This window comes from Pantherophis guttatus, chromosome 2 (assembly GCF_059756535.1).
Source record: "Pantherophis guttatus breed Tessera chromosome 2, ASM5975653v1, whole genome shotgun sequence".
Lineage (NCBI taxonomy): Eukaryota > Metazoa > Chordata > Lepidosauria > Squamata > Colubridae > Pantherophis > Pantherophis guttatus.
Genome location: NC_142064.1, coordinates 125,053,450 through 125,067,321, shown reverse-complemented (window position 1 = coordinate 125,067,321; position 13,872 = coordinate 125,053,450). Strand labels below are relative to the sequence as shown.

At 40.0% G+C, this 13,872-nt stretch overlaps 1 protein-coding gene and 1 long non-coding RNA gene across 9 annotated transcripts in view; one reads left to right on the top strand and one right to left on the bottom strand.

Moving 5' to 3' along the window:
* The window catches only part of HDAC7 (histone deacetylase 7), a 229,515-nt gene that overhangs the window by 51,542 nt on the left and 164,101 nt on the right, over positions 1–13,872 (bottom strand). For all 8 annotated transcript variants that reach the window (XM_087886649.1, XM_034419318.3, XM_034419321.3 and 5 more), the window contains one exon: positions 12,614–12,704. In XM_087886649.1, the coding sequence (XP_087742775.1) occupies positions 12,614–12,704 (91 nt within the window). The remainder of the gene's footprint in view (positions 1–12,613; positions 12,705–13,872) is intronic.
* Positions 4,887–11,336, top strand: LOC117666566 (uncharacterized). Its single transcript, XR_004591841.2, has 3 exons — positions 4,887–5,016; positions 5,140–5,369; positions 11,032–11,336. It is a non-coding gene; the product is annotated as an uncharacterized LOC117666566 (long non-coding RNA).

The window sequence follows — 13,872 nt, the reverse complement described above, 5'->3', positions numbered from 1 at the left end:
TGAAGTGGCCTCCTCGGATGCCCGTGAGTGGATGTGTGTAATTTCCATAGGGCTTGGCCATATTGCCGCACAACCAGCCAGCAGAGCTTTATAGGTGTTAGCCCTGGCTCATGTTCAAGGAGGCTTAGACTTCTGGGCACACTCTGATCGCTCAGCTTCGGTTCCTCTATCTATAAAAATGAGAATATTATTGCCCTCGCTTTGAGTAATGCTGTGAGGTTGCCAGGTTCCTTTTTAAAACTGTATTTCCGATGACAAAATTAGTAAGTGCATTATTTCAGCTCTCTTGGGTATGGAAGTAATTCACAGGCAGACACAAATACAAATTTGACACCCGCTCTTCCAAAAAAGAGATTATTTCCAGCCATAAGTACTTTGCCATTTGTGATTCTTATAAGATTCTTATAAGTGTACACTTATAAGTGTACACTGTGGGAGGTAAGCAAAGACAGGAGGGGAGGAAAGGTGCAACTAATATTTATTCGAAGTTCTTGTTTGTATTATTAAGAACAATAACTCGCTACGGCTTGTACGAGCTATCCTTAAATCGTATTTCATCTCTCATTTCAATATGACATAAAAAAAAAAGTTGGCAGGAGGCAAGGGAAGCAGAAAATCATGCATCACCCTCGCCAAGACAGAAACTGCAAATAACGTCAGTCTAAATGAAGAGAGAACAATCTGAATTTTTATTATTTTCTTTGCCAGTGCTACAGTAACAGCCTGAGGTACCGTCAAGCATTCTTGTTATTAAGAAAGCAGATTTCAATTCCGCATCAGGAAGAACGTTTAGCTGAAATCTGTTTCTAGGTCATGCCTGCTCCATTTCTACATGACTACCTTTTGGATATTTGAAATTCAGCCCTGGTATTGCTATTCATTCTTCTTTTCTGCAGGATGAAACTCACACTGCTCTTTCAAGCAGGTATGTCAAGGTCTTTAAAATGCAGCATCCAGAGCTAGATTCACTATTCATGCTGCAAATTAAATAATGCAGTGTAGGATCAACCAATTATTGTGTTTCCCTGAAAATAAGACCCTGTCTTATATTTTTTTTGAACCCTGAAATAAGCGCTTGGCCTTATTGCCGATTGGGCTTATTATCAAGGGATGTCTTATTTTGGGGAAAATAGGGTACTTCTCCTGAGTTGGAACTGACATAACACAGCCTAAGACTGCATTAGTCTTGACAGCTGTTGCCTCACACTCCTGGCTCATGCTTACAGTGTGATCAATTAAGCTATGTAGCCAAATTCCTTGCACATGTAATGCCAAATCCAATTATATTTGAATTTTATCTTGAGCCACAGTCAAACTTGTTTAGTGTCTCTGGGTGATTTAGGAGATTTATGAGTGGGATTTGCACGCACACACCCACACTATTACTACTGAAATAAAACCAAAGGTATATAATTAGGAAGAAAAAGCATGTGAATTATCTCAGGATTTTGTCTTAAGATGCTACTGATGTTACGGTCTTGGAATTTGTTTTGCAAATTCTCACTAAAAAGCAAAATAAAACTGGGTGTAATTTGGAAGGCACTTTGTCTGAAAGATGTATGGATTTTTATTGTTGAAAATGGCACGCTGATACTTGTAAAGTGTATGCATTGATTTGCGTATGCACTCTCTCATACAGATAGGAAAGGAACACATCGGGATAAAAGAACCTGAGATTTCTTTTTTATGAATGTTAAAAGCATTCCTAAATTATATGTAAAATAATCTCCAAAGGGTGAATAGGAACAAAATAGTCCATCTGGAACAGAAAGTCCTGCATTGCTGGAGAACAATTCTATGCAAATGTCTATGGAGATTCTCAGTCATCCAGGACACGGTTGTCCCAAAGAATCTTTTTCACACTCTTTTTTTTAGCACTAAAGAAGCTTCTTGGATGAAAAGTGAAACGTCTTCAAGGAAAAACAAAGAAAGTCCAGTTGCCTCTTGAAAAAGCATCTCTGAGACAATTCTATGCAAAGTGATGTTGCAAGAAGATGCAAAATCAGCACTGGACACTAGATGGCGAGACAATTTAGCATAAAGACCTATGCTAAATGCTCAGGAACAGGCAACATTTGGCATCAGGAGGTGTAATAGATAATTGATGTTACCCTTCTCTTCAGCATGCCATTCATTAATTCTCCAGTGAAGATCCCCACCTTGCTTCATTATTTAATATCTATTTTTTTTTTCATCCGGAGGTGGGTACTAAGAATAATTTGTGCAGATTGCAAGATTCTATTATTAACCAGGCAGTTTGGTCTTGTGGTTAAAAAACTAGGGTAGAAACCAGGAAATTGAATTCTAGTACCACTTTTGGCATGAAAGCCATCTGGGTGACGTTAGGCCAGTCGCTTTCCATCAGCCCAACTCACCTCACAGGGTGGTTGTTGTAAGGAAAATAGGAGGAGAAAGGAGTATTGTGTGTGTTCACCACCTTGAGTTATTTATAAAAAATAATAAGGGTAGAATTTTAAAAATCTAAAAAAAAAAGTTAAGATCCCTCAAGTCTTATTAAGTGGATACAAAATTTGAATATAGTTACAGAGAACACTGGGAATTTCAATGGAAAAGAACATTAAACTACCTGAAATATTTTGCTTAGAAAAAAATCCGTATACCACTGATATATTACTCCAATTTTAATTGCTAGAATGAGAAATTCCTTTTCTGTGAAAAGCTGGAAATATCATCGATAGATTGAAACCGTCTTCCATGTGTGGAAATAATGTTGCAAAGCTCAAGAAAAGTAGAAAATATTTCATTGTAGAATGGAATAAATTTTGAAAGTCACAATCTCTTTTATCCTGAGATTATTTTTTATTAAATTTCACCAAGTCAACGTCTTCAAAATTAGCTGAACTGACACTGTGTATATTAAAAGCCCCATTTTACACACTCTTTAAAGAAATGATATTTAATCTCTCTATGGGGGGAATGGCTAACTAAATTTATGGGAGTCTTGTAAGCTTCAGCGTCTAGAATATTTCCTCATTTAAAAAGTAAAACTCGTATAAAATTCAATTCTATTTGAAAGCTACTTTTAGAGTACAATCCCAAATTTGATATGTAATCCACATATAATTTACAGTATTAATATATTATTTGTATTTTTCTCTCTTCGTCCTAATAATCAAATGTTTTTTTTTTAAATTTAATATTTCTAACATTATCCAATGTTTATAGTTTAAAAAAACTTTTGCTTTTTAGCATTCTGTTTTTCTTTATTCTCTTACAATTACAATGTGCAGCTTCTAAAAATAAATAAATAAAATAGGGGGAAAATTATCCAATGATCTTCCCAAAATGCCCAGTCTTCTTGTATGTTCAGCTATGGCTCTTCAAAATTTGTACATACTTAGCTTTTGGATGGGGCTTAGTTATTTTTATCTTTATCACATCCAAAATTACAGCTGGGCAGCACTGTAATAAGAGTTAGTTTATGGGTGTGTGTGTGTGTGGAAATCAGGAAGTATCAGATAGTACCTTTTCTGCCTAACAAGACTTATTAAAATGCATATTATCATCAGGTGGGCAAGCAGAGTTTGAAGGGACTATGGGGGACACAGGTTTTCAGAGACTGTTCATATCTCTCTGGGGATTCAAGATTCTCCCCTCTAATTTAAAGGCACAGTTTGGATTTTGTTGATGTCCCAAGTGGAAACCTTGTCTGCCCCTGACTGCTTGGGGAAAAGTTGGGAAGGGGGCCTCTTCTCTGGATCACGAGGAAAGGGATTTTCCTACATAAGTCTCCAGAGTTCCAAACAGTACAACTAGTGATGAAAGATGCTGGGAGTTGTAGTTCAGCAGCCTCTGCTCAGAAACCCCAAGATCTGCTTCAAGATGATTACGCTATACAGGGGTGTCAAACTGGCAGCCTGCGGGCCGGATGTGTCATGTGAGGCCACGCCCACTCCAGCTCCATGAAGGGAAAAACCATCGCAATACGTCACATGATGGCAATGTGACGCAGTGAGTTTGACACCCCCTGCTCTATAAGCAGGCATAAGAAAGCATACAAGATCTGAGCCTCCTATAAATTGATCTGAGTGGTTACCACAGAGACTGGGAAGGATCTATAAAGAGGTGGGTGCTTTCTTTTCTGTAGCAAAGTAAAATATGATAACTAGTAGGGATGGTCCTCTTGCTTAGAAGAAACACTACTACTGCCGAGGTTAAGGTAATCCGGGGGATCACATCTAGGTTTGGTGTGATCATAAATATCAAATTTTTTATCACATACACATACACACACATATATATAATTTATATTTCGCTGATAAAGAAATAAAGGGAGACTAGTATAGATCTATTTCAAGCTATTTAGCTCTCATCAGCTAGTCATACCCTTACTTGGATTCGAATTTGGTATACAAAGGTTTGTCGTGAATGCGACTCCTTGAGGGGTCCTGGATTGGAGCTGAAAGGCAAAAGGGATGCAGTATGCTCCCTCCCACATGCTGGGTTAGACCAGTTGTCTCAATAGAAAAACACCTCTCTCTCTCTCTCTCTCTCTCTCTCTCTCTCTCTCTCTCTCTCTCTCTCTCTCTCCCTCCCTCCCTCCCTCCCTCTCTCTCTATATATATATTTGTGTGTGTGTGCGTGTACACACACATGCACACACACACACACGCACACACATATGGAACAATTAGTTTGTGACCAGTCTTGATCCCCCTCCCCCCCCCTCAGGACTTGCTTGACTTACATCTTTCCTGATGACCAATGAAGCACATTAAAAAAAAATCTAGTACTAAATCTGCTGTGGGCAACCTGCTGGATATGTGTTGTCCCTAACCCTCCGTGTGATGCCCAAGATCATAGTGCAAATTTAGTGACAGAATAGCTGTGCATGTTTTGTTTTTCCTCTTCTGATTCTTTACCAGAAATCTGAAATAAGGGCTGAAGATCTTGCCCATGAAAAAAAGCCTGCAGGAACAAACAAAGAGAAAAACAAACCACTTTTCTGTATCATCTAGGTAAAATCTTAGGAAAGGTCGCCACAAGCCAAATCAGGTGTGTTCACTTAACATGAAAAATGGCTTTGCTTAGTTAAAAACATCCCAGCTGGGATTTAAAAAAAAAAAAAAAAATCTGTTGAATTGCTGTGATTCTTGCTTTTTTTTTTTTTACCTACAGTACTTGCATTGAAAGGAAAGCTCTTTGTGGAATCAATGGGAGATTTCCTCTTCTTTAGAGTAGGCAGGTAAGGTAGGAATCTAATTCTGACAGGACTGCAGGATCAGGAGAGATCTCTGATCAGTTCATACCTGCCTTCAAATCAGCCAAAGAACGGACCAACAAACTGATACTTATCCTATTTTGGTATGATTCTACCTTCAGGCATTACAAGCAATGAAATTACATTGGTGAGTCATATTGAGGCAAGACAACTCCTAAGCATGCAGTTCATTCCCGTCATAAAGTTACGCCACTTAATTGAGACAAAAGGAATGACCTACATCTAAAATCGCTTTTCCCAGACTTGATGATCTTCAGATTTATAGGATCTACAACTTCTAGAATTCCCCAGCCTAGCTGATTAAAATAAGTATCCTGGGAAATTCTCGGTGTTGCAGTCTCAACATTTCTAGCAGGCATCAGGTTGGGAAAGACTGATCTGTTTGCCTTGATACCTACTAGAAATGTCGAGAATCCAATTCCAAGAATTTCCCAAAGATGCTAGTTTTAATATTAACAAACACTTTACATTATTGAAATATCGGAAAATGCTGCTCTGGGTCTCAGAATGTTCTGAAAGCTTGGAAGCACACAGAATGGATAGTATGTTGCAAATATTGCTCATTTATTTATTCACTGAATTTGTAAGTGCAACCAACTGCCAGCTACCTCTGACTTTAAAAAAAAATATCCGAAAAGGAAAATGGTAAAAATTAAAAAAAATCACATCCTAAAGCATCTACCCTTGCAGTTAAGATCTGGCTTAAGGTTGGGCTCTATCCTATCACTTCGATGTGAAATTGGCAGCGTTTGTGACATGATTTTGCAGTGATCACTGCTGATTATCTCCCCATTATTTGGAGTCTATCCAGACACCAATCTTTATGAGTGCAAAGTGAGTGCAAAGAAAATAGCCAAAGGCATTTTATGCAGCATTGGAAAAGCTAACCGATCTCTAGATATGTTGCTTATCAATATCTGAGATATTCTTTTTCAACTGGGAGGCCACAAAGAGGACCTTCTCTGCCCTAAGCAGTTTCCGAAAAAGTTAGGGTAGGCAACTGCCAGGAGCGCTTAACACACAGGATATCCTGTCAAAAGGGCAACAGGGTGAGCTACGCAGATTGCTGATTCCCTTGCCTCACTGTGATTGAATAAGAGACACAATGCCCTCAAGATCACTCCTTGACTTCTTGTTGCTCATCAGCCTGTTACAACTATTCTCAGATCTGATATCAGATCTGAAGACTATCTGATAAGGATACTATTCTGATCTGAAAAAGCTAAAGGCAGAATGCAGAATGAAACAGGGCATGCTCCAGCAAGCAGTGGTATGTAAAATGCTTGAGGTCAACATCAAGCATACCTGAAATATTCCAACCTCAGAATATGCTGTTTTCTAGGGGAAAACAAAACCATTTTTCAGGCCAGATCATTCCTGATAGGCTTGGAATGACCTATTATGGTAATGTTCTCATTATCTGAATAGAACATGTAGAGGTTGGAGCTTCTGGAAGATCCAGCTACCTCACTGCATCTTCTCAACTTACGCTGGCAACTGATGCCATCAAAATTAGTGGAGGGAACCTTGTTTCTGGCTCCCTTATGTTCCTTCTTTGTCACTCCCAAGCAGGCCTTTCATTGGTTCAGCTGATAGCCGCAAGTTTGTTTCGTGTTCCATGACTCTCTTTGCTTCCTGTTGTAGCAACGGAGCAGATACCATGCTTGGTTCTATGTAGTGGCCTACACAGCAAACCCACAATGTTGTCATCACTCAAATGTCACCGTAATGTACTTGCAGTCGGATGTGAGAAACAAGTACACAAAGTGTGGCATTTGTACAATGACATCATCATACACACCTCATCATTCCCTTGCCCCGCAAAACAGTTAGCAAGGAAAGATTGCCACTAAGTACCCAAACTGCCAATCTTTTCACACACCATGATGCTGTGATATGCCAACTCATCCTTTTTCAAAATGGTCCATTCTGAACGGTGCCAACGTACTAACATCTATTTCTCTGCCCAACTCGGCAGCGGGGCAGCATAACATTTGGATGCTCTATCAATTTCACATCAGTGTTGCGGGTACTGAGTAGCAGCTGAGGAGACCTTAACCAATAGTTTTTCAATGCTTGTGGGATTCTTCTTTTATTATGATAGTTACTTTACAAGACACACACACACACACATGTAAAAACATACACCTTTAGCCAGTCTTATCATGATGCCTGCATGCCAGACAGACAGGAAGAGATGGAAATAGCGATAAAGAGGGTAGAGAAAAACAGCACCGGAGGAGCAGGAGAGAGATTGGCTTGTTTTCATTTTCTCCCATTTCCTGGTTTGGCCCCTGCTGTGTTTCAACTCAGAGGTAGCCCTTATGGAGTACGAAAAAGATATACAGTCCATCCTGCTCACAGATACACATTTCAAACACAGAAGAGGGCCTTGATGGTGTTTTGACGTTTCAGCTCTTCTCCCAGTGCCTATACTGGGCCATGTGCTCGTAACATATTTTCAAAATAATGGTTTTATGAAAAAGGGCAATGGGGGAACTTAAAATACACAGGGAGGGAAGGAAATGATATGTTATTTATCAAAATATGGGGACAGGGAAATGACTAAAATGACTTCTAGTATAGCCTCAGCTCTTACTGAACAGCATTATATCATATAATCATTCATATATGCATGCATACTTATGTGCGTATGAATGTCTGTGTATGTATGTATAAATGCATGTATCTATGCATCTATGTACAGTGGGGCAAAAAAGTATTTAGTCAGCCACCAATTGTGCAAGTTCTCCCACTTAAAAAGATGAGAGAGGTCTGTAATTGTCATCATAGGTAGACCTCAACTATGAGAGACAAAATGAGAAAACAAATCCTGACAATCACATTGTCTGATTTGGACAGAATTTATTTGCACATTATGGTGGAAAATAAGTATTTGGTCAATATCAAAAGCTCATCTCAATACTTTGTTATATATCCTTTGTTGACAATGACAGAGGTCAAACGTTGTCTGTAAGTCTTCACAAGATTGGCACACACTGTTGCTGGTATGTTGGCCCATTCCTCCATGCAGATCTCCTCTAGAGCAGTGATGTTTTGGGGCTGTCGCTGGGCAACACAGACTTTCAACTCCCTCCAAAGGTTTTCTATGGGGTTGAGATCTGGAGACTGTCTAGGCCACTCCAGGACCTTGAAATGCTTCTTACGAAGCCACTCCTTCGTTGCCTGGGCGGTATGTTTGGGATCATTGTCATGCTGAAAGACCCAGCCACGTTTCATCTTCAATGCCCTTGCTGATGGAAGGAGGTTTGCACTCAAAATCTAATGATACATGGTCCCATTCATTCTTTCCTGTACACGGATCAGTCATCCTGGTCCCTTTGCAGAGAAAGAGACCCAAAGCATGATGTTGCCACCCCCATGCTTCACAGTAGGTATGGTGTTCTTTGGATGCAACTCAGCATTCTCTCTCCTCCAAACACGACAAGTTGTGTTTCTACCAAACAGTTCTACTTTGGTTTCATCTGACCATATGAAATTCTCCCAATCCTCTTCTAGATCATCCAAATGCTCTCTAGCAAACTTCAGACGGGCCCGGACATGTACTGGCTTAAGCAGGGGGACACACATCTGGCACTGCAGGATCTGAGTCCCTGGCGGCGTAGTTGGTCCCAGCTCTCTGCAGGTCATTCACTAGGTCCCCCCGTGTGGTTCTGGGATTTTTGCTCACCGTTCTTGTGATCATTTTGATCACAAGATCAAATGAGATCCCACGGGGTGAGATCTTGCATGGATCTTGCCCCAGATTGAGATCTTGCCCCAGATTGAGGGAGATTATCAGTGGTCTTGTATGTCTTCCATTTTCTAATTATTGCTCCCACAGTTGATTTCTTCACACCAAGCTGCTTGCCTATTGCAGATTCAGTCTTCCCAGCCTGGTGCAGGTCTACAATTTTGTTTCTGGTGTCCTTCGACAGCTCTTTGGTCTTCACCATAGTGGAGTTTGGAGAGTGACTGTTTGAGGTTGTGGACAGGTGTCTTTTATACTGATAACAAGTTCAAACAGGTGCCATTAATACAGGTAATGAGTGGAGGAGAGAGGAGCCTCTTAAAGAAGAAGTTACAGGTCTGTGAGAGCCAGAAATCTTGCTTGTTTGTAGGTGACCAAATACTTATTTTCCACCATAATTTGCAAATAAATTCTTTCCAAATCAGACAATGTGATTGTCTGGATTTGTTTTCTCATTTTGTCTCTCATAGTTGAGGTCTACCTATGATGACAATTACAGGCCTCTCTCATCTTTCTAAGTGGGAGAACTTGCACAATTGGTGGCTGACTAAATACTTTTTTTGCCCCACTGTATATATAAATACATATGTGCATATATATATATTCATGCATCTAGATATGTGCATGTATGTATGTATAGATATATTGTATATGGGTATGTAAAGTTTACACCTATATCTTTTATGTATTTATGTTCACACACACGTACCATTTCTGTATTCTTCATTCATTCATGAAGGTTTGGATTTTTGTTTTTAAAAGTACGTAACTTAGAAAGGTGCCTGAAGCCAAGAGAGACCATGAATCAATCTGATTCAGTATTAGCTCTGTTCTTTCACAGTGACCCTCTCAGTTTGCAAGTTCACCTTTTCCCAAATTCTGGCTAGATATCCTAAGGCTTCAAACTACCTTTTTTCCCCACGCAAGGGACAAAGCAGATACTGAACTATAGTCCCACTCACAAAGGTGGCATCAGTGAGAACTAAATTATTACCAGAATCTTAAAAGAAAATCTTAATGGGGTGGTTGATTAGACTTTCAAAATTCCTTCCATGCAGACATGTGCTCTTATGATAAAAAGCAACAATTTTATATTTTAATGAAACTGCTAAGTTGTCCCTCGGATTCTGCTGCATGACCCCAAGATCTGATTAGTTTTTCTTTAAAAACAAGAGCAAAATTTTAAAAAAGCATCTTTGGTAAAATATTCATCTTAATTACAGAAATTCTACCCGATAGTGATAAATGCAATTTATCCCATCTTTGTAAATCCTGTTTAATATCCCTCCAAAGGGGGACATCATTATTTTGAAACAGTTTTACATTTGTATTTGTCATCATAACTTCTAAATACTTCACCTTTTTCTCAACCCTAAAACCCAACTTTTTATTCAATATATCAGTGGTGAAATTCAGCAGATTTGGGCGAACCGGTAGTTAAATTGCTGGCTGGCCTAGCCCCTCCCCTTCCCTCCCCTCCCTGCCCCTTCCAGGAGTCCCCATGTGCCCCATTTTGGCTCCCATGTAAGTGCAGGGAGGCCTACCAGGCCCAAAAGAGGACGCAGGGGGGTGGATGTGGCGCAGCCCCGTGGCCCATTTTCGCTCCCAGGAGGCTGCAGGGAGGCCTACTAGGCCCAAAACGGTGTGCTGGGGGGGGGGGGCAGCACCATCCCACCACGGCCAGTTGTTGCTCCCAGGGGGGTACAGGAGGCCAAGTGCTGCCTGTCACACCCCCTGGCCACGCCCACCATGGCCACACCCACCCAGCCGGTCATTAGGGCAGAGAACCAGTTGTTAAATTGTTTGAATCCCACTACTGAATCTATCATTATCCTGAGAAGACATATTCTCGGTCAGCATTGTTGTTTTTTGTTTGTTTATTTTGAAACCTGCCAAAGCCCCAAACTCATTCAATTTCCTCATCCAGTATTCTATATTATTTTTGGGATCCTGTAAAATTATAACCCTCAATGTGTAAGTTTCTTTCTTAATACTCATACCCTTTATTTTATCGTCTTGTCTTAATATTTCTATTCAGGAATAGTCTCCCTGGGACATGGTAACACAGAGCCAACCTTTAGGTAGCATCGTGAGATGGACCCCAGGAACATGAACGTCTGATTCTAATTCTGCAAACCAAAAGACAAAAACCCACAAGGAATTGGGATTGAATTTAGCTCAGGAACTTTAATAAAGTATAGGGCAAGCCAGGAGAAAGACTTTTGGCTGACTGCAGTTTTGCACGGTCCCTGTTCTGACATCTATTGTATTTTACTGTAGCATCAGATACAAACAACCTCAAAAGGTATTGCAAGCATAAAGGAGTTAGTCTTTATAATGCCACCAGATGCCAATATTTTTTTCTTTATCTGCTTAAAATCAGGGCAGATCTCTTTCACAAATTATTACAGATAACAAAACCTGTTTTTTGTCTTCTGCCTACCCACATTCTGGCACTCTTATGTTTGGGATGTTTAGCTACATAAGCCTGTGTGTAGCAATGTTTTACCAACATTTCTATACTATAGATTGTTTTGTATTTTTGATTGTTGTAAGCCACCCCGAGTCATTGAGAATTGAACAGCATATAGGTTTAATAAACTATAATTATTTTAATGATGATGATGGTTGATTGCACAGTCAGGAAGATGTTTAGACTAGATTTTTCGCATTTTTAACCACCTATCGAGTCTTTTTTCATGGACTTGGGACTGGTACTATTTTTGTTTTCTTTTGCCACAATCGTTCTACTTCTATTTGCAGATTTTTGGATTTTTGGATTTTCTCCAGTTCTTTCTCTTCGATTTTGTTGTCTCCAGCTATTACTATTTTTATTATACATATACACAAGGTGAAGTAATAGCTGCCAGTTCTTTAGCTGGCATTGGCCTTCATACACGTTGAATTCTTCCCAAGAACATAGAATGTTGTAATGTATTGGCAGTAGTATGTTTGTGGATCCAAGCAGTGCGGCCTCAAGTAATTGACAGATGAAAATGTTGTCAATGTGCAGATTTTCTAAGTGCGGTCCAATTTTTTTTTGGTACAACATTCAATGTTGCAATAATGACAGGGACTAGCACAGCTGATTTATGCCATAAACTTTCAACTTCAACTTTCAACTTCAATTTTTGATACTTTGTGATTTCTCCAATTCTTTGTCTTCCCTGGTACTGCCACATCAATTATTTTAATAGAACCCCAAGATTCAATACCAAACGAAAATTTTCTTGAGCTGAGGTCAGCTCCTAGTGCCCACAAGAATACGGTAGATGCATATTGATCCTTGGCACCAGGACAAATGTAATTTTCCATTGCTTTCTTTTGGGGTATCCTACCCCTCCTCACATAGAAGTCTGGGATTTTTCTAATGTTTTTCTATCCAACTACTAATCAAAATCAATTATTTTTCAATAGACCTGTGCATATGCCATAAACACAATAGTCAATAAAATACTTGGATATGGCACATAGCATGGGCAACAATTCGTGTTTTTTTTCTCCAAATCCAAGAAGGAAAGTAAAAGTCAAGAGAGATACCTGGGTGAATGAAATTTCTCGCATAGCCATGAAGCACTCTTAAGGGAGAAAGGGGAAAGAGAGAATGGAAAACCTCTTACTGCGTTTGCTTTTGTCTTTATTCAAGAGCAGCCGCAGCTCCTGTTCCTGTTTTCCAGGGACGGTGTCTTGGGGTGGGGGATCCATGGGCACCTGCAGAAGATAAATGAAAAAAAAAAAAGATCAGGCACATAAAACAATGGCTGGTCATTTCTTTGACCAGAAAGAAACTATGATAAGGCAGGTCATCGGACGAATCTGGCTCAGGAGGATAAGATTCCCCAATTCCTAGCTCAGGGGAGTTACTGATGGCAGCTGCCACCAGGACAGCTCAGACAACATCTGAGCCCATTCCACACTGTCAAAATGGGGACAGTGGGGAGGTGTTGAGCAAGGGGATCACAAGCCATGCCAAGAGACAAACTGCATCTAGTAGCAGAAAGGTCAGCAGGTTTGCAGGAGCAGATTTTGGTTGAGGACACTGTATACCTGTGCAAAACTGAGCAAGTAGATCAGAGCAGTTGGAACCTAAGGGGCATCCCAAGGTGACAGTGATCTTATGGTCAGAAAGGAGACAATCAACAGATTCCTGCCAATTAATTTGGTCCTAGTAGCCAAATGCACTTTGTAGACTGGAGAGTCTCTATAGGTGTCCGTTAAAAGCTACAAATCTGTCATGATGTCATAAGTTGCCTTCCCCATTCTTGTACTTCCCTTCCAGCAATGAGAGACATCGGTGGGACATGAGAGATCTCAAAGCAATGGCAGTTTTTCTTGCCAAGGCTGATCCATCACTAAGATGGAAAGGGTTGCTGGTTGATAGCACATGTTTTCATGCCTAAAAGTGATTCTCCGAAGGAGATGGGCATTAAAGAAGTATGCAATATAAATAAATAATAAAAATAAAATTCTAAACTTCCTTTCTCAAACTGATGCCTGCCAGCATATTTTTCACCCATCATCTCCATCATTGTAGCTGAAACCAATGAGACATGCTGTCCAAGAATCTAGAGCAGGGGTCTCCAACCTTGGCAACTTTAAGTCTTGGGTTTGCTGGCTGAGGAACTATGGGAGTTGTAGTCCACAAGTCTTAAAGTTGCCAAGGTTGGAGACCTCTGATTTAGAGAGTACCAGGTTGGAAGGAGCATTCCAGGCATCAATCCAAGTGAAATCATGTTCGGTTGCAACTTCTACCTGCTAATTTATAGATTCTATAAGTGCCTCTAGATCTTATCCCATAAGCCAGTTCTTATGATGGCCAATTAGTCATTGAATGACCTCTGACCTACAAACAGACGTTCAAGTAAGTTTAGAGATTTTA